This window comes from Hemitrygon akajei, chromosome 18, assembly GCF_048418815.1.
Source record: "Hemitrygon akajei chromosome 18, sHemAka1.3, whole genome shotgun sequence".
Classification (NCBI taxonomy): Eukaryota; Metazoa; Chordata; class Chondrichthyes; order Myliobatiformes; family Dasyatidae; genus Hemitrygon; species Hemitrygon akajei.
In genome coordinates, this window is record NC_133141.1 from 75,235,681 (window position 1) to 75,263,292 (window position 27,612).

The 27,612-nt window shown below is 40.3% G+C and overlaps 1 protein-coding gene across 1 annotated transcript in view; it reads right to left on the bottom strand.

The window, feature by feature from the left end:
• Positions 1 to 27,612, bottom strand: part of LOC140741526 (complement C3-like) — a 313,216-nt gene that overhangs the window by 108,128 nt on the left and 177,476 nt on the right. The window contains exons 21-23 of the mRNA XM_073071820.1: positions 26,512 to 26,724; positions 25,888 to 25,942; positions 7,272 to 7,358 (exon numbers count right to left, since the gene is read on the bottom strand). Of these exons, the coding sequence (XP_072927921.1) occupies positions 7,272 to 7,358; positions 25,888 to 25,942; positions 26,512 to 26,724 (355 nt within the window). The remainder of the gene's footprint in view (positions 1 to 7,271; positions 7,359 to 25,887; positions 25,943 to 26,511; positions 26,725 to 27,612) is intronic.

Below are 27,612 nucleotides of genomic sequence, written 5' to 3' on the forward strand. Positions count from 1 at the left end.
ACTTCTCTTCGGTATTCACCACTGAGAGGGAACTTGATGACGGTGAGGACAATATGAGTGAGGTTGATGTTCTGGAGCATGTTGATATTAAGGGAGGGGAGGTGTTGGAGTTGTTAAAATACATTAGGATGGATAAGTCCCCGGGGGCTGACGGAATATTCCCCAGGCTGCTCCACGAGGTGAGGGAAGAGATTGCTGAACCTCTAGCTAGGATCTTCATGTCCTTGTTGTCCATGGGAATGGTACCGGAGGATTGGAGGGAGGCGAATGTTGTCCCCTTGTTCAAAAAAGGTAGTAGGGATAGTCCAGGTAATTATAGACCAGTGAGCCTTTACGTCTGTGGTGGGAAAGCTGTTGGAAAAGATTCTTAGAGATAGGATCTATAGGCATTTAGAGAATCATGGTCTGATCATGGACAGTCAGCCTGGCTTTGTGAAGGACAGATCATGCCTAACAAGCTTGATAGAGTTCTTTGAGGAGGCGACCAGGCATATAGATGAGGGTAGTGCAGTGGATGTGATCTACATGGATTTTAGTAAAGCATTTGACAAGGTTCCACATGATAGGCTTATTCAGAAAGTCAGAAGGCATGGGATCCAGGGAAATTTAACCAGGTGGATTCAGAATTGGCTTGCCTGCATAAGGCAGAGGATCATGGTAGAGGGAGTATATTCAGATTGGAGGGTGGTGACTAGTGGTGTCCCACAAGGATCTGTTTTGGGACCTCTACTTTTTGTGATTTTTATTAACGACCTGGATGTGGGTGTAGAAGGGTGAGTTGGCAAGTTTGCAGACAACACAAAGGTTGGAGGTGTTGTAGATAGTGTAGAGGATTGTCAAAGATTGCAGAGAGACATTGATAGGATGCAGAAATGGGCTGAGAAGTGGCAGATGGAATTCAACTCAGAGAAGTATGAGGTGGTACACTTTGGAAGGACAAACTCCAAGGCAGAGTATAAAGTAAATGGCAGGGTACTTGGTAGTGTGGAGGAGCAGAGGGATCTGGGGGTACTTGTCCACAGATCCCTGAAAGTTGCCTCACAGGTAGATAGGGTAGTTAAGAAAGCTTATGGGGTGTTAGCTTTCATAAGTTGAGGGATAGAGTTTAAGAGACGCAATGCAATGATGCAGCTCTGTAAAACTCTGGTTAGGCCACACTTGGAGTACTGTGTCCAGTTCTGGTCGTCTCAGTATAGGAAGGATGTGGAAGCATTGGAAAGGGTACAGAGGAGATTTACCAGGATGCTGCCTGGTTTAGAGACTATGGATTATGATCAGAGATTAATGGAGCTAGGAGAGAAGGAGGATGAGAGGAGATATGATAGAGGTGTACAAGAAATTAAGAGGAATAGACAGAGTGGACAGCCAGTGCCTCTTCCCCAGGGCACCACTGCTCAGTACAAGAGGACATGGCTTTAAGGTAAGAGGATGGAAGTTCAAGGGGGATATTAGAGGAAGGTTTTTCACTCAGAGAGTGGTTGATGCGTGGAATGCACTGCCTGAGTCAGTGGTGGAGGCAGATACACTAGTGAAGTTTAAGAGACTAATAGAAAGGTATATGGAGGAATTTAAGGTGGGGATTATATGGGAAGCAGGGTTTGAAGGTCGGCACAACATTGTGGGCCGAGGGGCCTGTAATGTGCTGTACTATTCTATGTTCTATAAGGATACTTGTCTAAAAGATGGCCACATCACAGATTTCTAGCGAGTAAAAGAATGGGAGTGAACAATGTTTCCTAATCAAAGCAGTACTTAATACTCTATCTTTAAAGTGAGAAGTAAACAGGTCACCAAGATAAGGAAAAACAAAAACAAAGCAAGTTACAGAACCATGCTCTAATCCGAATAAAGAGAAAAATGCCACTGAGTGCACTTGAGTTTGATGGACAATAATTTTATCCTGTGATGGGTGTTACGTACCCATGACACGTGACAGCGGTACCCTTGTCACGTGACTGGGGTTGAAGTTATACTGGAATTGAGGTAATGGTCTTGTGATGGTGGAGTGATGTCATTTTCCCACCAGTGGAGATCATGTGACAGGTTTTTTTAACAGGGTATAAGAGGAGGACCCCACCCTGTGGGGAGGGGCAGTTCGTGGCTGGATTTGCCAAGCTGACTTCATGCCACTGCGTGATTTAATGTGATGACGCAGTTTATTTGAAAAATGAAGTTTCATCTAATACCTAAAGTTTAAAAGGTCATTGCCAGCAGTTTCTTTACTGTGGAGAGTGAAGATAAGAGTTCGGAAGTTAAAGATCGAGGAGAATCGATTTTCGAAGGTGGAACGGGTTCGACCTTGTGTGATCCTCATTCGGAAGGATTTCGTTGACTGTTCTCGTGTTAATCTCTGCGGGATAGCAGGAGATTGAGGACAGTGTGGAAGAAAAGGTCAGTGCCTTTAAGCCGTTACATTTCATAAAATTCTATGTGGGAAGAGTTCGATGCCGGGGATCGAAGGAAAACGACGTGGAAGAAAATTTAAATCGTCTTAAAAAGTCTCTCCTTTTTTTAAAAATGGACTGAGCATTTTGAACTTTTGGCAATATCGCTTTAAACAACTGTTTTTGCAACATCACTTTAAGAACTGTTAGAGCTGCATCGCTTTAAGAAGTGTTAAGCTGCTGCACAGCAGCTGTTTTCCGGTTACGTTAGTGTTTGTTTACTTTTGGGGGGTTTGTTTTCAGTGTTTATTAAACGTGTTATTTGTTATAAAAACCCTTGCCTTACTCACATATATTTATTGTTGCCTGAATACGTAACAAGGGTAAAATTATTTTAAATTGCAGCAAGAGCTGGAGAGGGAAGAGGTGAAAGAAGCTCGGACAGAAGCTGTTTTGTTTTAACTGATTGGGGCAAAGAGGCTAGACTGCGCACCAAAGGTTTAAAAGAAAGACCACCATATACAGCGGCCATCGGCGTAGCAGCCGTCGTTGATGTGGACTGAGGCAGAGTGGGTTGGCTTCGGCTCATTCAGGCTTCGGCGAGAACAGGCAGAGGAGATGTTTGAATGGGGCAGGACTGCGCAAGCGCGTGAAAGTCGGCCTCTGAGATCAGCAGGAGAATTTAAGTAATGAACAGAGGCTGAGTATGAGCATCACTCCAGGTGAGGTAAGGCTGGATAAGCTCCTTTAATTAATCTAATTAGTTAGGAGTAGGTAATGGAGGCAGCAGTTAGGGTAGTTGAGTGCTCCGTTTGCAGTATTTGGGAAGCAGGGTGAGCACTGTTGTCCCTGATGACTACACCTGCAAAAGGTGCATCCAGCTGCAGCTCCTGGCAAACCGTGTTAGGGAACTGGAGCTGGAGGTGGATGAACTTGGGATCATTCGGGAGGCAGAGGCAGAAATAGACAGGAGTATCAGGGAGATAGTCACCCCTTGGAGTCAGGAGACTGTCAGGAAAGGGAAGAGGAATAGACAGGAACAGCAGAGCACCCCTGTGGCCGTTCCCATCAACAATAAGTATACTGTTTTGGATACTGTTGGTGGGGACGACCTACCAGGGACAAGTTGCAGTGGCTGCATCTCTGGCACCGAGAATAGACCCTCAGCTCAGAAGGGAAGGAGGGAAAAGAGAGCAGTAGTGATAAGGGATTCGATAGTTAGGGGGACAGATAGGAGGTTCTGTGGAAGAGATCAAGAATCCCGGATGGCCTGTTGCCTCCCTGGTGCCAGGGTCCGTGATATCTCGGATAGAGTTCTCAGTATTCTCAAGAGGGAGGGTGAGCAGCCGGATGTCGTGGTCCATGTAGGGACCAATGACATGGGTAGGAAGAGTGAAGAGGTCCTGAAAGGTGAGTTTAGGGAGTTAGGCACCAAGTTAAAGGACAGGACCTCCAGGATAGCAATCTCAGGATTGCTACCAGTGCCACGTGCAGGTAGGTTTAGAAATAGTAAGATAGTGCAGACCAACATGTGGCTGAAGACATGGTGCAGGAAGGAGGGCTTCAGATTTATAGATAATTGGGTGGTTTTCCAGGGAAGGTGGGACCTGTTCCGGCAGGACACTTTACAACTGAACTGGAGGGTGACAAATACTCTTGCAGGTAGATTTGCTAGAGAGGCTCCAGTGGATTTAAACTAGATACAAGGGGGGAGGGGAACCAGAGTGTAGGAACTGATGTATGGGAGAAGGAAGAAAAAGAAGACAGTAAAGTTCTTTGTACTGTTAGAGATAACCAGAGAGGAAGAGGTGGAGAATTTCTTAAATGCATTTATTTTAATTCTAGGAGCATTGTAAGAAAGGTGGATGAGCTTAGCGCATGGATTGATACCTGGAAATATGACGTTGTAGCTATTAGTGAAACATGGTTGCAGGAAGGGTGTGGTTGGCAACTAAATATTCCTGGATTTCATTGCTTCAGGTGTGATAGAATCGGAGGGACAAGAGGGGGAGGTGTTGCATTGCTTGTCAGAGAAAATATTACAGCAGTGCTCTGGCAGGATAGATTAGAGGACTCGTCTAGGGAGGCTATTTGGGTGGAATTGAGGAATGGGAAAGGTGTAGTAATACTTATAGGGGTGTATTATAGGCACCTAATGGGGAGCAAGAATTGGAGGAGCAAATTTGCAAGGAGATAGCAGATATTTTTAGTAAGCACAGGGTTGTGATTGTGGGAGATTTTAATTTTCCACACATAGACTGGGAAGCCCATACTGTAAAAGGGATGTATGGTTTGGAGTTTGTAAAATGTGTGCAGGATAGTTTTTTGCAGCAATACATAGAGGTACCAACTAGGAGGGGGAGTGTTGAATCTTCTGTTAGGGAATGAAATAGGTCAGGCGATGGAGGTATGTGTTGGGGAGCACTTTGTGTCCAGTGATCACAATGCCATTGGTTTCAATATAATTACGGAGAAGGATAGGACTGGACCCAATGTTGAGATTTTGATTGGAGAAAGGCTAACTGTGAGGAGATGCGAAAGGATTTAGAAGGAGTGGATTGGGACAATTTGTTTTATGGGAAGGATGTGATAGAGAAAAGGAGGTCATTTAAAGGTGAAATTTTGAGGGTACAGAATCTTTATGTTCCTGTTAGGTTGAAAGGAAAGGTTAAAAGTTTGAGAGAGCCATGGTTTTCAAGGGATATTGGAAACTTGGTTAGGAAAAAGAGAGAGATCTACAATAAATATAGGCAGCATAGAGTAAATGAGGTGCTCAAGGAATATAAAGAATGTAAAAAGTATCTTAAGAAAGAAATTAGAAAAGCTAAAAGAAGATACGAGGTTGCTTTAGCAAGTAAGGTGAAAATAAATCCAAAGGGTTTCTAAAGTTATATTAATAGCAAAAGGATAGTGAGGGATAAAATTGGCCCCTTAGAGAATCAGAGTGGACAGTATGTGTGGAGCCAAAAGAGATGGGGAGATTTTGAACAATTTCTTTTCTTCGGTATTCACTAAGGAGAAGGATATTGAATTGTGTAAGGTAAGGGAAACAAGTAGAGAAGTTATGGAAACTATGATGATTAAAGAGGAGGAAGTACTGGCGCTTTTAAGGAATATAAAAGTGGATAAATCTCTGGGTCCTGACAGGATATTCCCTAGGACCTTGAGGGAGGCTACTGTAGAAATAGAAGGGGCTCTGACAGAAATATTTCAAATGTCATTAGAAACAGGGATGGTGCCGGAGGATTGGCGTATTGCTCATGTGGTTCCATTGTTTAAAAAGGGTTCTAAGTGTAAACCTAGCAATTATAAGCCTGTTGGTTTGACGTCAGTGGTGGGTAAATTAATGGAAAGTATTCTTAGAGATGATATATATAATTATCTGGATAGACAGGGTCTGATTAGGAACAGTCAACACAGATTTGTGCGTGGAAAGCCATGTTTGACAAATCTTATTGAATTTTTTGAAGAGCTTATGAGGAAAGTTGATGAAGGTAAAGCAGTGGATGTTGTCTGTATGGATTTCAGTAGGACCTTTGACAAGGTTCCGCACAGAAGGTTAGTTAGGAAGGTTCAATCATTAGGTATGACTATTGAAGTAGTAAAATGGATTTAACAGTGGTTTGATGGGAGATGCCAGAGAGTAGTGGTGGATAACTGTTTGTCAGGTTGGAGACCGGTAACTAGTGGTGTGCCTCAGGGATCTGTACTGGGTCCAATGTTGTTTGTCATATACATTAATGATCTGGATGATGGGGTGGTAAATTGGATTAGTAAGTATGCAGATGAAACTTAGGTAGGTGGCGTTGTGGATAATGAAGTAGGTTTTCAAAGTTTGCAGAGAGATTTAGGCCAGTTAGAAGAGTGGGCTGAATGATGGCAGATGGTGTTTAATGCTGATAAGTGTGAGGTGCTACATTTTGGTAGGACTAATCAAAATCGAAACATACATGGTAAATGGTAGGGCATCGAAGAATGGAGTAGAACAGAGTGATCTAGGAATATTGGTGCATTACACCCTCAAGGTGTAATCTCATATGGATCGGCTGATGAAGAAAGCTTTTGGTATGTTGGCCTTTATAAACCAGTGCATTTAGTATAGGAGTTGGAATGTAATGTTAAAGTTGTACAAGGCATTGGTAAGGCTGAATTTGGAGTATTGTGTACAGTTCTGGTCACTGAATTATAGGACAGATGTCAACAAAATAGAGAGAGTACAGAGAAGATATATGAGAATGTTACCTGGGTTTCAGCACCTAAGTTACAGGGAAAGGTTGAACAAGTTAGGTCTTTATTCTTTGGAGCGTGGAAGGTTAAGGGGGGACTTGATAAAGGTATTTAAAATTATGAGGGGGATAGATAGAGCTGACGTGGATAGGCTTCTTCTATTGAGAGTAGGGGAGATTCAAACAAGAGGACATGAGTTGAGAGCTAGGGGGCAAAAGTTTAAGGGTAACACGAAGGGGAATTTTTTTTACTCAGAGAGTGGTAGCTGCATGGAACAAACTTCCAGTAGAAGTGGTAGAGGCAGGTTCGGTATTGTCATTTAAAGTAAAATTGGATAGGTATATGGACAGGAAAGGAATGGAGGGTTATGGGCTGAGTGCGGGTCAGTGAGACTAGGTGAGAGTAAGCATTCTGTACGGACTAGAAGGGCCGAGATGGCCTGTTTCCATGCTGTAATTGTTATATGGTTATAAGGGCAATCTTCAATTTTCACTCAGTTTTTAAAATGTTTGATTGAGTCCTGATCTAGTGTTATGTTGGAGATGGAAAACAGAAGAAAGGCAACTCTGAATGCTCCAACATGCACAAGTCAGATAAAATCTAGAAATACATTTGTCTCCATTTTCTAGAGGACTGAGTCTATCAGCATTAACCACTTACCTTGAACGCTGATGAGGGTCAGTGGCTCTGTATTCGGAACCATGTCATTTGGTTCTTTGATGGCAACATCAAATGTTTGAGTTTTGCCTAAGTTGAAGGAAGAAAACATTTATTTATTCATAATATATTCTTTGTATACTGCTATATCATCAAAACTCACATTATCATTGACTCCAAATCTTATAACTTCCAGCCTAACTACACTTGGATGCATCTTCATCACAAGGAACGCAGGAATTCAAGATTACTTTTCTCAAGGACAATAAAGAATAAGTAATGAATACTGATTGTGTGGCGTGTGGCCAAGTGGTAAAGGCGTTCGACTAGCGATCTGAAGGTCATGAGTTCGAGCCCCAGCCGAGGTAGCATGCTGTGTCCTTGAGTAAGGCACTTAACCACACATTGCCCCAGTCCACCCTATCAGGGGGTGGGGGGAGTCTCGTACTCTCAGTCACTGGCATAAGCACTGGCCTGATGAGCCTAAAGGCTCAGGTCAGACTTTAACTTTAAAAAATGAATACTGATTGCCAACGATGCCTATAATCTGTACTGTACCAAAAATCTAATTGTTACTTTTCCAGATAGTGATGAATTTTCAGAGCTCTTTACAGACTGATTATCAAGGTAAGGTCATTGAAAGTATCTTAAGAGACAGTTGGTTTTGAAAGATTGAGGAATCAAGAATTGTGGGAAGTGACACAAAAGAGGAGATGAAGTTGGGGCAGAGCAACCATGAATTGTGAGACAGGTTTGATGGACTGACTAGCCAGCTCCTCCTAATTTCCTGCATTCTTACTTATCTTTCTCCCAACTATTTGAATGTTTTTTTTATCTTCTTAAATCTCTTTTGTCACCTGTTAGAGTGACCAATCATCCTGCAGTTTACAGTATTGTAGTTTAGTACTTAAGTTTATCACAAGTATTCACAAGATAACCCGAAGAAGGTAAACTGAAGAGAGATACATAAAATAGAAAGGAATAAAGAGTTGATGTTTCAAGCCAAGATCCTTCATCAGGACTGTCCTGATAAAGGTTGTCAGCCTGAAATGTTGTCTCTTTATTTGTTTTCACAGATGATGCCTGACCCGCTGACTTCATCCAGGATTTAGTAAATGTTACTCTGGAATACCAGCTTCTGCAGAACCTCTTTGTTTAAGGTAAACTAAAGTTGGCTGATTTGATTTTCCCCTCTTTGTGCTATAAATCAGAAATTCCTGTAAGTAAATTGAGAAATACTTGATAACATTGAAGTGCAGCAGAGAATTTGAACTGAGCATGCAAAATCTTCCTTTGACCAATGTAGAACCATTGGAGGTACTGAGAGACCATACTAAGAGAAACCATCCCTAAATAAAGGCTGTTCAGTCTGTTCCATGTTCTTACTTGGTAAAGGACGATCAGAGAGATGTTCAGTAATGTTTCCATTTCTAATGAACCCAAAAACTAGTCTTTTGTAAATCCTGTGGAAGTCGTGACAAGGCAGGGGTTAAAGTAATGTTCAGCCAAGGGTGGTTTACAGATAGTGTGCAGTCAGCCCAAGCAAAAAAGTTTTTTTAGGAAAGACTTTTCAAGAGCATAGTGCCCCTTTGCACAGTATAGGGCCAAAGCCATTTGGAATATGGATTCAAGATAAGACTGCAAACAAAGGATTCTAGGGTTATGCTTAGGGTCAGTTACTTTAATAAATCTGAGTATTACTGGTCTTTAACATGAAGATTCTGTTAGCTATTGATACCCGTATTATCATAGTGTGATTTGTGATTGATTATGCAAATAAGGAATTTGAACACCTACAAAATTTTCATTTAGTCAGTATCTGTATCCAACTAGTCAATTTTTAATGAAAGTTCTGTATAAAGACAATTTCTGTATAAAAATATTATTTCTTTGTTCAAGCTTTAGAACAGTGAGTGTGACAGAACCAATTCTGTTCTCCTTGTGCACAGGTTATTAAAATATGATAGAGAATGAGTGCAGGCTTTCAGAGTTCAGTTAATCAGTGACAACAATCCCACAGAGAATACAGCAGAAATACTTCTCAGTCCAACCATGCTAAACTGCACAAGAAATACTCTGGATAAATGATGGCACAGGGGTTCAGAACCATTCTGATGAACTCATTTTATTCACCATCTCCACAGCCAAAACTGAAAAATTTAATTGAATTGCACCCAGGACTCTGAGCTAAAAAGACACTGCATCCTCTTGGAAAACCAGCAAACTTTTCACATTGATGAGTATCACGTTGCTGTAATGTCTAAAATAAGGAATTCTTCAATATAATGCATCAATAGTCTAAGTGTTCCTTGTCCAGACAGGATGCATCACGGCTTTGTATAGCAAGAAGACAAAAGAAACTGCAGAGAATTGTGGACAGTCAGCACATCTTGGAAATCAGCCTCCCCTTCATGGACTCTACACTTCTCGCTACATTGGCAAAGCAGTAAACATGATCAAGGAGCCCACCCATCCCAGACATTCTCTCTTCTCTCCATTATCGCATCAGACAGAAATACAATAACCTGCATGATTTGGACTCAAGGACAGCACCTATCCTACTGTTATAAGACTACTGAATTGTCCCCTGGTACAATAAGATGGATTCTTGACCTCACAATCTACTTCGTTATTACCATGCATTTTATTGCCTACCTGCACTTTACTTTTTGCCATGACTGTAACACTTTATCCTGCATTCTGTAATTGCTTTCCTTTGTTCTACATCAATACACTGTTGTATGAAATGGTTTGGATGGATGGTATGTAAAAGAAAGTTGTTCACTGTACCTCTGTTTATATGACAAGACTAAACCAATTTACCGAGTCTTTGATTTCTGCACACCCCAACATTGACCTCATATGCATTTGTGAGCTGCCAACCATGCCTTCAGCTTCCAAAACACAAATTTCTCAGCACTCCAATAACTTCACTGCCTTTCGATTTTGACTCTTGAGCTCATTCATCAACACTCATCCACAGTGGAGAGGTCAAAGATTCAATGACCATCTTAGTGTAGTTCTTAAAAGACATGCTGAGTTTCCAATTCCCTGTCACATTAATTCATCATCTCAGTCTTGCTAAACACTTTCCTGGTTGTCTGCTACAGTTTGCAAACAAGCTCAATGAACAATACACGACTGGACAAGCTCAATTCATATTAAAGTCTTCTGACTCAACACCGAGCTTTATAATTCCATGCATTAGAGTTAACCCTAATCCTAATTTTGGGATGTCAGGACCTCCAATCCACTTAGAACATAGAACAATACAGCACAGTACAGGCCTTTCAGCACACAATGTTGTGCCAACCCTTAAACCCGACCTCCCATATAACCCTCCACCTTAAATTCCTCCATATACCTGTCTAGTAGTCTCTTAAACTTCACTAGTGTATCTGCTTCCACCACTGACTCAGGCAGTGTATTCCACGCACCAAACATTCTCTGAGTAAAAAACCTTCCTCTAATATTCCCCTTGAACTTTCTACTCCTTACCTTAAAGCCACGTCCTCTTGTTTTTCTTAAAATATTTTTTATTCAATTTTCAAATTTAATTACATAGAATAATAGAATAATATCTACTCTCCCCCTCCCCTTAACCCTCTCCCCCCAAAAAAAACAGAAAAAAAGAAAAAAAAAAGAAAGAAAGAAAGAAAGACTGCCTGGATATTGGAAGGTCTCCACATGCTCCATGGAATTCAAAATAAATTTAATATATGTATTTGTTTCTTTCCCCAGAGGACCGTCATCTTTATCATCGGAGCACCTATATATACAATCCTATCTTTTGTAAATAAGGGCACCAAATACTCAGAAATGTGTCATACTTATTCTTTAAATTATAAGTAATTTTTTCAAGTGGAATACAGCTAAATATTTCATTATTCCAATGATCCATACTTAAATATGAATCCAATTTCCAAGTAACTGCAATAGCCTTTTTGACTACTGCCATTGCAATTTTTATAAATTCTTTCTGATACTTATTCAATATGTTTCAGTTTTATTCCTTCAATGTCACTTAATAAAAATAATATTGGGTTATGTGGAAGTTGTGTTCCAATGAAACAAGACCAAGTAGAATGTAAGAAAGTACCAATTTCTTGATTACATTGAAAACATTGATCAGATAAGTTTGGGTTTAATCTATTTATTTTTTGCGGTGTAATATATAATTGATGTAAAAGATTATATTGTACTAATCTGAGTTGAATATTTATTGTATTTGTCACACTGTCAAGACATAGTCTTGACCAACTTATTTCATCAATATTAATATTCAAATCCGTTTCCCATTTTTGTCTTGACTTATGCCCTTGTTTAAGTGTCTGTTTTTGAATCAAATTATACATAAATTTTTAAATTTTTCCTTTTTGAATTAAAGTTTCAATTTCATTAGGTTTCGGCAATAACATTGTTTGACCCAGTTTATCTATTAAGTAAACTCTTAATTGAACATAACAAAAAAAAGTGTTATTTGATATTTTATATTTATTCTTTAATTGTTCAAATGACATCAATATACCTCCTTCATAACAGTCTCCTATACATCTAATCCCTTTTGGTACCAATCATATAAAAGTTGATTATCCATTTTGAAAGGAATAAGTCTATTTTGAATAAGAGGTCTCCTTGCTAATAAAGATTTCTTTATTTCATCATCAACATATTCCATAAATCAATCAAATGTTTTAATATAGGAGATTCTTTCTTTTCCCGTATCCATTTAGGTTTCTATTTATATATAAAATCTTCCGATGTATTTTCTCCTACCTTATCTAATTCTGTTCTAATCCATGCTGGTTTTTCTTCGTCAAAAAAAGGTGCAATAAATCTAAGTTGATTTGCTTTATAATATTTCTTAAAATTGTAACCCTCTTAATATTTCTTAAAGTTGTAACCCTCCTAAGTCAAATTTCCATGTCAACTTTTCCAACGATATTCTTGACATTTTACCTTTCCAAAGAAATTTCCTCACATATTTATTTAAGTCTTGAAAAATCTTCTGAGGCAATTGTATTGGTAGTGTTTGAAATAGATACTGTAATCTAGGAAATATATTCATTTTTACAGCATTAACTCTACCGACTAATGTTATTGGTAACATCATCCATTTATCAAGATCTTCTTGAATTTTTTTTCAATAGTGATAAATAATTTAATTTATATAAATTCTTTATATCATTATCAATTCTCATACCTAAATACTTTATACCATTTATCAGCCATCTAAATTGAGTTGCTAATCGACACTGACTATAGTCTCCTTTAGTAAGGGGTAAAATTTCACTTTTATCCCAGTTTATTTTATACCCTGGTACTTTCCCATATTCTTCCAGTCTAGAAGATAATTTACGCAACAAATGCAATGGGTTTGTTAAATAAATCAAAACATCAGCATCAAATAAATTAATCTTATATTCCTCCCGATTAACTCTAAATCCCTTAATATCTGAATCAGTTCTAACTAATTCAGCTAATGGTTCTATCGCCAATACAAATAAAGCAGGTGATAATGGACAACCTTGTCTAGTTGACCTTTTTTAGCTGGAATGGTGTTGAAATTTGGCCGTTTGTCACTACTTTAGCATTGGGATTAGTATTTAAGGTTTTAATCCAGTTTATAAAAAGTACTCCTAACCCATATTTTTCCAATAATTTAAATTAAAAATCCCATTCCAATCTATCAAATGCTTTTTCTGCATCCAAAGCTACTGGCACACTCATTTCTTCCCTCTTTTGTGCCAAATGAATTATACTAAATAACCGAGTTACATTATCTGCCGATTGTCTATTTTTAATAAATCCTGTTTGATCTATATGTATTAATTTTGGTAAATATTTAGATAATCTACTAGATAAATTTTTTGCTATTATTTTATAATCCGTATTCAACAAAGAAGTAGGCCTATATGATTCTGGTTTTAAAGGATCTCTATCTTTTTTTGGCAATACTATTAAAATTGCTGTTGAAAAAGATTCTAGAAGTTTATGTGTTCTTTCTGCTTGATGTATTAATTCCATAAAAGGAGAAATTAGTAAATCTTTAAACTTTTTGTAAAATTCAGGTGGAAAATCATCCCCTCCTGGAGATTTATTACTCTAAAGTGATCCTAAAGCTTCTTCAACCTCTTTTAATATAAAAGGCATATCTAATCCCTTTTGTGCTTCCGAATTCAATTTTGGGAGAGATATTTGTGATAAAAATCTTTCTATCTCATTAACATCATTTTGTGATTCCGATTGATATAATTCAGAGTAAAAACTTTTAAAGGTTTCGTTAATTTCTAAAGGTTTGTAAGTAATTTTATTTGCACTTGTTCTAATTGCATTTATCATTTTGGAAGCCTGTTCTGTTTTCAACTGCCAGGCAAGAATCTTATGTGATCTCTCACCTAACTCATAATACCTCTGCTTAGTTCTCATAATTGCTTTTTCTGTTCGATATGTCTGAAGCGTATTATATTGTAGCTTCTTATTGACAAGTTGTTTTCGTTTTTCTTCTGTCATATGCCTTTGAGATTCTTTTTCTAATTCTGTAATCTTTTTTCCAGTTGGTTTAATTCTACCATATATTCCTTCTTTATTTTAGAAGTATAACTTATTACCTGACCCCTCAAATATGCTTTCATCGCTTCCCATAATACAAACTTATCATCAACTGAATAAAAGTTTGTATCCCAAAAAAATTGAATCTGTTTTTCATAAAGTCACAAAGATCTTGACATTTTAATAATATTGAATTAAATCTCCATCTATAAATCGGTTCCTCCTTATCCACCATTATCATTATCATTATTAAAGGAGAATGATCTGACAATATTCTTGCTTCATATTCCATATTTTTCACTCTATCCTGAATATTTGTTGATAGTAAAAAAATCTATCCTTGAGTAAGTTTTATGTCTGTTTGAATAGAACAAATAATCTCTTTCTCTTGGATTGATTCTTCTCCATATATCAATCAAATTTAAATCTTTCATCAATGATAAAGTCAATTTTACTACTTTCGATTTTGTAACAGCTTTGGTTGATCTATCTAAAACTGGGTCTAGACAAAAGTTAAAAGTCTCCACCTATTAATATTTTATTATGTGCATCAGCCAAATTCAAAAAGGTTTCTTGTATAAATTTTGCATCATTTTCATTTGGTGCATAAATATTCACGAGAGTCCATAATTTCAAAAAAAAGTTGGCAATGTATAATCACATATCTCCCCACAGAATCAGTTATTATGTTTTGTCTTTTAATTGGTAGCATTTTATTGACCAAAATTGCAACTCCCCTCGCTTTTGAATTAAATGAAGCTGCAATAACACTTCCTACCCAATCTCTCTTTAATTTTTGATGTTCTATCTCTGTTAAGTGTGTTTCCTGCAAGAAGGTTATATCTACCTCTATTTTCTTAATATATGTTAAAATTCTTTTTCTTTTCACCAGTCCATTAAGCCCATTAACATTAAAACTCAAAAAATTCAGTAAGTTAGTCATTATTCTTAACAAGTTTACTCCAATCTATAACATTATTTAACATCTCAACTCTTATAGTTCCCGAAGGAATCTCTTTGAAATTCTCCATGTTGTTATGTGTCTCCCCCCAATCATCCAGGCAAAGAAAAAGAAATAAAAGAAAGATAGATTATAAAAAAAAACAAAATACCCCCCTACTAATGTTGCGAGTGAAAAAAAACCACAACATTACCCCCCTCCATTTTGCGGGCCATGGCCGCCGTCATGATTACACACATGAATCCCGTGGCAATCGATCAGAAGTTCTTCCAGCTCCCCCGTAACAAAAAAAACATATATATAAAAAAACTTTAATATCACTACTCCCGATTAATACTCCTCAATCTTTTACGTTTCTTCCCCCTATCATATAATTAAGAATATATTTGTATATTCTTCCACCCTTAAAGATCCACCAAGTCTATTCCCTATCCCAGTCTTCATCTTTAATCCTTCTCGCTCCCCTGGATTTCTCCCTGTATCTAGCGAATATTCAAAGATTCTTGTACAAACTCCTCCACCTTTCGATAATCAGTAAAAAAAATTCTTTTTCCGTCAGCCAAAAAGATCCTCAATGTTGCAGGATGGCGCAGTATAAATTGATAACCATTTTTCCATAGGACTTAATTCACTGGGTTGAATTCCTTCCTTCTCTTCAAAAGCTCATAACTTATGTCAGGGTATAAAAGAACTCTGTTCCCTTCTATCATCAATGGCCTGTTCCTCTTTTTGGCAGCTTGGGCAGCCACCTGAAGAATCCTTTCTTTGTCTTGATATCTTAAACATTTTATTATAATTGATCGCGGATTTTGGTCGTGTTGTGTTGAGGGGGACGTCACGTGATGACGTAGGATCCAGACATGGAAATCCAGCTCTCCCGTAAAAAATCAGTAAAGTATCATTAAATGAAGAAAAGATAATAAATAGTTTTTTAAAACTACTTATAAACTACTCAAGGCTATTTTAAGATATGCCTAATAAACAGAAACAGAAGACTACCGCTTTGATGACATCGCAAGATGGGAAGAGAAGGGGGCCTACTGCTGTGATGGAGCCTCATGCTCAGGTTGGATCTCCTTTTGAGGAGGCACACTTATTCTCCGGCGCTGAGGGGCAGGAGGCGGTGGCAACGGTGGCAGACCCTGGGAGGAAGAAGCAGGAATTGCACATGCGTAAAGAAGGGGGCATGCGCAAATTGGTACAAGCTGAACTACAAGTTCCGACTGCCACTGAAAGTGACAATGATTTGGAGTTAAAATCAGATTCTCCGGAGAATACAGATGACGAAAAGGAGGAAGAAGAACAAGAAGAGATTAAAAGTAAAAAACATCGTGGAGACATGAGAGAGGCCTTAGTGCAAGCAATGACTGAATTAAAAGTAATAAAAACAGATGTTAAAAACATGAAGACTGTGCTTGATAATGTTATGAAAAAAAACAGGAGAAAACAGATAAGAAAGTTAAAAAGTTGGAAGAAATAATGGAGGACACCAAAGGCAAAGTGGACAAGATAGAAGATAATATCCTTGCCCAGACAACAGAAAGAAAACGGCTGTTGGAAAAAGTGGATGTGCTGGAAAATTTTAGTAGGCAAAATAATATTAAGATTGTTGGTCTTAAAGAAGGTGTAGAAGGGGAGGATCCAATAAAAAATTTTCAAAGATGGATGCTGGAAATTTTGCAAATGGAAGCGGGAAATTGGACGATTGAAATTGAAAGGGCACAGAGAGCTTTAAGCCACGTCCTCTTGTATTGAGCAGTGGTGCCCTGGGGGAGAGGTGCTGGCTGTCCACTCTATCTATTCCTCTTAATATCTTGTGTACCTCCATCATGTCTCCTCTCATCCTCCTTCTCTCCAGAGAGTAAAGTCCTAGCTCCCTTAATCTCTGATCATAATGCATACTCTCTAAACCAGGCAGCATCCTGGTAAGTCTCCTCTGTACCCTTTCCAATGCTTCCACATCCTTCCTATAGTGGGACGACCAGAACTGGACACAGTACTCCAAGTGTGGCCGAACCAGAGTTTTATAGAGCTGCATCATTGCATTGCGTCTCTTAAATTCTATCCCTCGACTTATGAAAGCTAACACTCGATAAGCTTTCTTAACTACCCTAGCTACTTGTGAGGCAACTTTCAGGGATCTGTGGACATGTACCCCCAGATCCCTCTGTTTCTCTACACTTCCAAGTATCCCGCCATTTACTTTATACTCTGCCTTGGAGTTTGTCCTTCCAAAGTGTACCACCTCACACTTCTCCGGGTTGAACTCCTCAGCCCACTTGTAAATGTTAATGACATATCTCACTAAAGGGATAGATGCAACACTTTGTTCCCCCAGTGCATCATAGTCCGACCTATCTGAGGGTTTCCATACTCTTTGAGACCTCCTTATCTCATCTTCAGCTCCTCCAAATTCAACCACCCCTTGTGATCCTCCCTGTCCTAGAGGCTGCCTCCTCCTGTCTATCACTTGTGTCTTCTGGCAGCTCAGGTCCCCCTGCTCCATGACTGAACTTTAATCCTTTCCCTTTAATCAGGTGTTGCAGAACATCTTTAAACTCCACTGTTGCTAACAGGTGATACCTCTCTCAGAAAGGGGTGTCCTCGGTTAATCTAATAGTGTGGCAAGTTCTCTTCCAGTAACTAACATTGGACTTATCAGTAGAAAAGGCATCTTCACATTCCAACATCTTCTGAGTTAATCCTTTTTTCCATTCCTTGAGCATTCTGGCAAATTTAGGGGTTCCTGTCATTCTAGCTACTCCTCCAAGATGGAACATGACAGGTTCAGGCTGGGTGTACTGCACATTTCTTCATTTCTGCCCATCATCCTTCTTAGAAGGAACTTGTACCTTCTCAAAAGCAGCTCTGAACATGGAGAACGGACAAGGTTTCAAAAAGTTCTCTCCATTTCCCTCCTTACATGCTCCCAGGAGCCTTCTCACAATGGCAGTATTTGTTTCCACAAGAATGCAAGCTCCACCCTTTTCAACTGGATCCAAGCAGACCAACACTGGTGGGTCAATAGTCTTAGTTATTACATCGGCTTCTGAAAACTCCATTCTCAATGACAAGTAGCCATACGTGTACTCATCAGTACTAAGCCATGAATCTCAAGGGCACTGAGTGACATCAATGGTAAATTGGTCAAATACCAGTTGTAAAAGGATCTATAATGCAAAGCATAAACACCTCCAATCTGTATGGATAGACGAGAGTTGGTCCCACTAGATCTTCAGGAATAGTGTTTTGTACTTTAGTATTTACCTTGAAACACTGATAGGAACGTATCCTCTTCGAAACATCAGCCCATTCCTTTGCTCGGTCCCTTCGTAGTTTTACCTCTTTTCTTCACTGTTTGACTTTCCGAAGATTTTCCTGTTCTTCACACTCTCACTTGAAATTTTCATCTTCTCCACAGTTGTAACAGAAAATACCAGTCACTTCTCTGGTCAAGGGACCCCGCTCAGTAGCAGTCCTCAGCTTGGTACGTCCCACCAGTGGGTCCGGCTTCCTATTGGCCTTGTCAGGCTTGGTGGCAAAACCAACCGATATCATCCAAAGTACCTCAGCCCTCAGACCTTTCATGACATCCTGCAAAACCAGCTCTTGAGTAGCATCAGGAATTGCTTTAGCAACAGAAGCTACTACCGAGGACTTTCCCCTACTGATGGAGGCCTCCCACTCCTCCATCGCATTTTCCTCCTAAATTCAGAGTAAATTGGTAAAAGATGGAGGACGGTGTATCTCATGGATCAGCTGAGTATGTAGAGCAATCACGTCATGTGACAGTGCGCCCTTCATAACTCGCTCCATCTTCAAGCGATTTCTCTCAGACAGTTGAATGCCCCCTCTGTGGCACAAACAGTGCAGTAGCTTCTCCAGCCTGAAATGTAGGCAGAAAACTCCTCTTTCTTCTGAAATGTGCTTTGAGCTTGCAGGTAATTAGTTGATGTGGCTAATAGATTTTCTGCCTTGACAAAGCTCACTATATCAGCCGTCGGGCCCTTTAAGCCACTTACCAGTCTCAGTTTTTTCATATTATCTGAGCACTGCCATTTATTCAATAGCTGAGATGTCTGCTCAGCCTCAGCCTCTTCTTCCCCACTCGGTATGGGCTTGATCCCAGAGAACACTCCCTGCCTATAAAAACTTTCGCTCTCTGCAGGTATACTTCTGCTTTTGTCATTAGACTCATTATTCCTTTCACATCAGACAACTCCTTCCCCTCACTCCGTGTAAACAAGAGTAACTTGTCTTTAAAGTATCCACCGTCAGCTACAGGAAACTCAACTTCCAAATCGGCACCCTCGCCTACACTCCCCTCTTCTCTAAAACCATAGATGGCCCATGACCCCACTTCTCCAGGTGCTGCAATCATATGAGGCAAATCCACTCCTGTCACATTGTTAGTTTCAACTAAAACAACTTTGCCCGCCGTTTAGTCAAACTGTGGTTCCATGATTGTAACTTCCCCTGAGACTGGAACCGAACTTAAAACACTCATCAGCAATTCATCTGGGCTGTGAATCTCCACCCTGCTCAGAACACAAGACTTAGTTATAAGTAATTTCTTTGAATTGGACCCACGCTTAATCCCTGCAGTGTCCATAATCATGTAGCTTGATTACTTTCTTAGACAACAGGCTTAAACACGCAAACCACCTAATCAATTCTTAGAGCAATTACACAGTATTTTTTTACATGATGGACCCTACAATGAAACCTCCTTTTATCAGGTGTCTCTAGAGATGCAGCTTGTTAGCTCCTTACTAACAGCCACTGGACTCAGTGGTGAGAAAACCATCTTTCTCAAAACAGACAGACAGACAGACATACTTTATTACTCCCGAGGGAAATTGGGTTTTGTTACAGCCGCACCAACCAAGAATAATGAAGAAATATAGCAATATAAAACCATAAATAATTAAATAATAATAAGTTAATCATGCCAAATGGAAAAAATAAGTCCAGGACCCGCCTATTGGCTCAGGGTGTCTGACACTCTGAGGGAGGAGTTGTAAAGTTTGATGGCCACAGGTAGGAATGTCTTCCTATGATGTTCAATGTTACATCTCGGTGGAATAAGTCTCTGGCTGAATGTACTCTTGTGCCTAACCAGTACATTATGGAGTGGATGGGAGACATTGTCCAAGATGGCATGCAACTTGGACAGCATCCTCTTCAGATACCACCGTCAGAGTCCAGTTCCACCCCCACAACGTCACTGGCCTTACGAATGAGTTTGTTGATTCTGTTGGTATCTGCTACCCTCAGCCTGCTGCCCCAGCACACAACAGCAAACATGGTAGCACTGGCCACCACAGACTCGTAGAACATCCTCAGCATCGTCCGGCAGATATTAAAAGACCTCAGTCTCCTCAGGAAATAGAGACGGCTCTGGCCCTTCTTGTAGACAGACTCAGTGTTCTTTGACCAGTCCAGTTTATTGTCCATTCATATCCCCAAGTATTTGTAATCCTCCACCATGTCCACACTGACCCCTTGTATGGAAACAGGGGTCGCCGTTGCCTTAGCCCTCCTCAGGTCCACCACCAGCTCCTCAGTCTTTTTCACATTAAGCTGCAGATGATTCTGCTTGCATCATGTGACAAAGTTTCCCACCATAGCCCTGTACTCAGCCTCATCTCCCTTGCTGATGCATCCAACTATGGCAGAGTCATCAGAAAACTTCTGAAGATGGCAAGACTCTGTGCTGTAGTTGAAGTCCGAGGTGTAGATGGTGAAGAGAAAGGGAGACAGGACAGTCCCCTGTGGAGCCCCAGTGCTGCTGACCACTCTGACACACAGTTTTGCAAGCTCACGTACTGTGGTCTGCCAATCAGGGAATCCATGACACCAGGGAAGCATCTACCTGCATCACTGTCAGCTTCTCACCCAGCAGAGCAGGGTGGATAGTGTTGAACGCACTGGAGAAGTCAAAAAACATGACCCGCACAGTTCTCGCTGGCTTTTCCAGGTGGGCATAGACATGGTTCAGTAGGTAGATGATGGCATCCTCAACTCCTAGTCGGGGCTGATAGGCGAACTGGAGGGGGTCTAAGTGTGGCCTAACCATAGGCCGGAGCTGCTCTAGAACAAGTCTCTCCAAGGTCTTCATGATGTGGGAGGTCAATGCCACCGGTCTGTAGTCATTGGAGCTACTAGGGTGCGGCGTCTTCGGTACAGGAATGAGGCAGGACGTCTTCCACAGCACAAGAACCCTCTGTAGACTCAGGCTCAGGTTGAAGACATGGTGAAGTACTCCACATAGCTGGGGGGCACAGGCTTTGAGCACCATGGGGCTGACACCATTCGGGCCTGCAGCCTTGCTTGAGTGGAGACGTTTCAGCTGTCTTCTCACCTGTTCAACTGTGAAGCCCATGTGAAAATCCATATGTTTAGGTGGGCTCCAAAGGTAGTCATGGCCAAAGGGTGGTAGTGGGGATGAGGTCCCACAGCAAAACAAATGCTCTTCATGGTGTGCGTCTCAAACAGCCTCTGACAACCAAGTCCAGCTCCTGGCCTTCACATGTGGCATAGTTCTTATGTGTTGTTCTCACTACAGAAGCAGGGAAAGGGCAGGCCATTGGCACTTTAAAACCAGTTGCTATGGGCAGACAGGGCTCGTTAACCATGGATGGTTGCTCACCTAGGAGATTTCAAACCTCTGCTGCCTTGCGGTTATATCCGCTCACGGGAGAGACTTTGGGAGTAAACCCGGAGGAAAAATCCGGAGCTGGAGTCCCAAAGGCGACTGACTGCTGTACCCAGCACTGGCACAGCAACTCCTGCGATGCTGCTGGCACCAAACTTTGGACCTGTCATCAGCATGGAGAGGGGGGTCCCACTGAATGGGCCACAGACGGATCTTCCATATCAACTCTGCCCTGGCTTGCACCCTGGAGCTTTGCTTACCAGAGGCACAGTACCCATGGTCAACCACGACTGACGGAGGCCACACACAGGGTTGGTGCCAGGGTCTGTGATGTTTCTGAACGTGTCCACAACACCTTGAAAAGGGAGGGTGAACAGCTAGAAGTCATTGTATACATTGGCACCAATGACATAGGAAGAAAAAGGGAGGAGGTCCTGAAAAAAGTATCATGGGAGTTAGGAAGGAAGTTGAAAATGGGGCCTCAGTGGTAGTAATCTTGGGATAATGCCTATACTTAGGAGATTGGATAGGAGATTAGGTGAGGATAGGAATAGAATGAGGTGGCAGATAAATGCACAGCTGAAGAATTGGAGCAGAAGGCAGAAATTCAGGTTTCTGGATCATTGGGATCTCTTCTGGGGCAGGAGTGACTTGTACAAATGGGACAGGTTGTGCTTGAATCCGACAAGAACCAACATCCTTGGGTGCATATCTTCTAAAGCTATCGGCAGTAGCTTAAACTAATATGGCAGGGTCTTGGGAACCAGTATGACAGAGCTTAGGATGAGCCATCAGGTTTACAAGTGATGGGTGTAATATTAACATAAGCAAGGACAAGCCAAGGATTGGGTACAAATGTGGACAGAGTGAAGAGTTAAGTTGTAGCAGAGAGGCAAAGTTCAAAAGGGCGAAGAATGCAGGACTTATGGTGCTGTATTTCAATTCATATAGTATTCAGAATAAGGAGGATGAACTCGTTGCACAATTAGAACTTGGTCACCATGATGTTGTAGGCATCACGGAGTCATGGCTGAAAGAGAGTGATAGCTGGGAGCTTCATATCAAAGGTTGTACTTTGTATCGAAAGGACAGGCAGGAAAGCATAGATGGTGGTATGACTCTGTTGGTAAGAGATGGAATTACATCTTTAGAAATAGGTGACATAGGATCAGAGAATGTCAAGTCTTTGTGGGTGAAGAAACTGCAAGAGGAAAAATACCATTATGGGGATCATATATTAGCCTCCAAATAGTAGCCAAAATGTGGGGTTGAAATTGCAAAGTGAGCTGGAAAGGGCATGTAATAAGGGTAATGACACAATTGTAATGAGGAGAAATCAATATGCAAAAGATTGGGAAAATCAGGTTGGTGTTGGATCGCAAGAGAGGGAATTTATTGAATGACTCTGAAGTGGCTTCTTAGAGCAGCTTATGCTTGAGCATACTCAGGGAAGGGCAATCTTAGATTGGGTGTTGTGTAATATTCCACATTTTATTTAGGAGTTTAAAGGAACCCTTAGGAGGCAGTAATCATAATATGAGTGAATTCATACTGCAATTTGAGAAGGAGAAGCACAAGTCACATGTATCGATATTGGGATGGAATAAAGGGAATTACAAAGACACGAGAGAGGAGCTTGCCCAGGTGGATTGGAGGAGGGTACTGGCGGGTTGATGGCAGAACAGAGGTGGCTGAAGTTTCTGGGATAGTTCAAAGCACAGTATAGATATATCCCACAGAAGTAGTTCTCAAATGGCAGGGGTAGGCAACTCTGGCTGGCAAGGGAAGTTAAGAACTGCATAAAAGCTAAGGAAAGGCCATATAATGTAGCAAAAATGAGTGGAAAGTTGGATAATTCGGAAGTTTTTAAAATCCAACAAAAGACAACTAAAAAGTGATAAGAAGGGAAAAGATGAAATACAAGGGCAAACTAGCCAATAATATAAAGAGGATATTTGAAAGTGTTTAGTTATATAAGGAGTAAAAGGGAGGTGATAGTTGATATTGGACCACTGGAAAATGATGCTGGTGAGGCAGTAAAGGAGGACAATGAAATGGCAGATAAACTTAAATACTTTGCATCAATCTTTACAAGGCCATAAGATAACGGAGCAAAATTAAGCCATTTGGCCCATCGAATCTGTTCTGCCATTTCATTATGTCTGATACATTTCCCTTTCAGCCCCAATCTGCTACATTCTCCCATCTTTCTTCACACCCTGACTAATCAAGAATCTATAAACTTCAACCGTAAATATACCCAATGACTTGGCCTCCACAGCAACGAATTCCACAGATCCACCACCTCTAGCTGAAGAGCTTCCTCCTCAACTCAGTTCTAAAAGGACAACCCTCTATTCTGAGTCAGTGCCCCGGGTCTTAGACTCCCCCATCATAAAGAACAGCCTCTCCACATCCACTTTATCAAACCCTTTCAACATTCGATAGGCTTCAATAAGATCACCCCTTATTCTTCTGAATTCCAGTGGGTACAGCCCCACAGCCATGAAATGTGTTTTGTATGACAAGCCTTTCAATCCCAGAATCACTTTCTTACACCTGCTTTGAAACCTCTGCAAGGTCAGTGTACCTTTTTTTTAGATAAGGGGCCAAAAACTGCTTGCAGTACTCCAGTGTTTTTTAAAGCCTCAACATTACATCCTTGATTTTATAAAACCTTAACATTAAATCTTGCCTTTATAATACCATGAGGCATAGGAGCAGAAGTAGGCTGTTCACTCTATCGAGTCTGCTCCACCATTCCATCATGGCTGATCCTGGATCCCACTCAACTCCATACACCTGCCTTCTTACTACATTCTTTGATGCCCTGACTGATCAGGAAACGATCAAACTCTGCTTTAAATGTACACACGGACTTGGCCTCCTCCACAGTCTGAAGGAGAGCAAACCACAGATTTATAACTCTCTGAATAAAAATATTCCTCCTTACCTCTGTTCTAAAGGATCACCCATCAATTTTAAGGTTGTGCCCTCTAGTTCTGGATGCCCTCACCATAGGAAACTTCCTCTCCACATCCACCCTTTCTAGTCTTTTCAACATTCACTAGGTTTCAGTGAGATCTCACCACAGACTCAACCTACAAATTATCCTTATGGGAATCTAGCATGAAGACTCCCAAATCCCTTTGCATCTCAGATTTTCTCTCTATTTAAATATAGTCTGCCATTATTCTTTGACCAAAGTGCATGAAAATACACTTCCTAATACGATTTCTGCTGCCACTTCTTTGCCTATTCTCTTAATCTATCTTAAGTCCTTTGGTAGGCTCTCTGCTTCATCAAAACTAACTGCCCCCTCCACCTACCTTTGTGTCATCTGCAAACTTTGCACAAAGCCATCAATTCTGTTATCCAAGTCATTGATGTATAACATTTAAAAAAGCAATCCCAGCACAGACTCCTGTGGAGCATCACTAGTCACCAGTAGCCAACCTGAAAAGGCTCCCCTTATCCATGCTAGTGTGCATCCTGTAATACTATGGACCCTTACCTTGTTAAGTAACCTCATGTGTGGCACCTTGTCAAAGGCCTTCTAAATATACTGGTACACAAGATCCACCGATTTTTCCTGCATTTTGTTTCTTCAAAGAATTACAATGGATTTGTTATGCAATTTTTTTTCCTTTTGGAAACCACGCTGACTACGGCCTTCTTTTTCATTCGAAGTTGCACTGATGATGTTGCTAATGTCTTCACAATCTCTTCATCCACCTCTTTCAGAACCCTTGGGTGTATACCATCTAGTCCAGGTGACTTATCTATCTTCAGACCTTTCAGTTTCCAAAGGAACTTCTCCCTAGTATTGGCAATTTCACATACTCCTGCCCCCTGACACTGTGGAATCTCTGGCATACAGTGAAGACTGATGCAAGATACTTACAGTATTCAGTTGGCCTGCCATTTCCTTGTCCCCCATTACTACCAATATCTCCACTCATTTATCTTTAGACTACGTATTTGAAGAAACTTTTGGTATCCTCTTTAATATTATTGGCTAGCTTACCTTCCTATTCCATCTTTTCCTTTATGATATTTTTAGTTGCCTCCTGCTTGTTTTAAAAGTTTCTCAATCCTATAACCTCCCATTAATTTTTGCTCTATTATATGAACTCTCTTTGGCTTGCTCTGCATCTTTAATCCTGATTCCTTTATCTTTTCCTCATTTGCACCAAATAGTACCAATATAAGAATCAATTCCATTTCTCTCTCCACAGCTACCACTGAAGATTTGTTATAGTTATAGTTTCTCTTTCTTTCTGTTCTGACTAAATTACTGATCATTTGCCCTAACATCATTTTTATCTCCAGTGTCAAATTTGGTTTGATAAGACTCTGGTGAAGCAAAATTGAGGGACAATTTAAATAGAATATGTTGTTACCAACAAATACATATTTTGAGGGGTTTCAACATAGTGGACACTTACCTTTGGGTTCCAAAAATTGAGTATATGCTGGGAGTTCAATCTTTACTCCTTCTGGCTACAGAAAGAAAGAATACAGTAAATATGTAAAGGTTTGGTTTCTTCTAGGTGTTCATTTACTGTAAGAGTTATTTACTCTGCACTCTATGCAACTTTCCATGTAATACACCTCAGTTTATATATGTGAGAGCTCAGAGTTGACTGATAATAGATTTCAGTATTGCCTTCAAAATGATTCAACACTAGCGTATAAGACACTAGAAGGAGCCACACAGGTGCATCTTCTTCTGCAGGCTCCCTATCATCACATTTTGAAATATATCACCATTCCTTCATCATCACAGACTAGAAATACTGTTTATTCATTAACAGTGAATTCAACAAAATACTTAGCAACTGCTGGATTATCCTTCTGCCCAATCACCGCTCCCAAACTATGTTCCCAGGAAAACTATCAAATGTTCAAGTTTGTTCGAATTTTTGAACCTTTCAAATTTAGATTCTGAGCAATCCAAAGCTTTGCATCAGCAGTTCAATACTATTTCAGACATCTGACCTGATGTGAAACGAACCTTTCATAATCACTTATGTTGCTGGATGTCGGAAGTTTAATTATTTTGAACTTACCATTACTCGGAGCAGCTTTTTTACTCCGTCAGTCACAAAGACATTCATAACTGAGGCCTTGACTTCAATTACTATTTCTCCCACAGTCAAAGGAACTATAACATAAGGCACCACAGTGGATGATTGCTCAGGAACAGTGAGTTTAACAGAATATCGTTTTGATTGTGTTGCACTGCTGCACAGCTTCTCATTGTATGGAAACTCTACACGAACCTGGAATTTTAAAAGTACCGAAAATGTAATAGCAGAAAATGTAACAAAAAACTTCTCTCAGTACTATAATGACATCACTATGTAGTGAAAGGCTTTTTCCAGATAAGGCATTAAAGGAAGTTAGGGCATGTGTCCTTGGTAAGAGATTCCTTTGCAATTAATTTGAAGAAAACAGGACAGTTCTGCAGCCAATATGTTTGCTTGAGACAACATCATGAAAGCAATTTACCCGCCCATCACCACATTGCTGTCTGTGGGATCTTGCTGTGTGTGCACTTGTGTTGTGCTTTCTACATTTCAATCATGAGTAGGTTTAGATATACAGCACAGTAACAGACCCATATGACCAGAAGCCCTACTGACCCATACGTCTTTCGAATGTGGACAGAAATCAGTGTACCCAGAGGAAATCCACGCAGTCACAGAGAGAATGTAGAGACTCCTTACAAACAGGGTGGATTTGAATCCAGATTGCTGGCACCATAATAGCATTTTGCTAGCCACTACACTACTATGTCTCTGCACTAATCTTCAAGCAATCCAAAATTGACTGTAAAGCATATTGTGTTGCCCTAAGATTTTGAAGAATCCGTATGTAATTACATATAACAATACTACATAATATACAAAAGTGAATATAGCAGCATAAATAATAGTTTAATGACAGATGGTTGATAGAAGATCTATTTTCAATCCAGTAATCTCAAGCGACTAACAATTAAATTTTTCTAATAGATATTCATTAGACTGGGATCAGCAAGTAGTCTTAAAGGAAAAGGTTTGTAGAACTGGCTGTGGAACATAAGACAAGGTTCTAGAGCTACCTCCCAGGGTGGATGCAGTGTCCACTGGCTGGAAAAAGGCACAAGCTTGGGATCAGAGATCCAT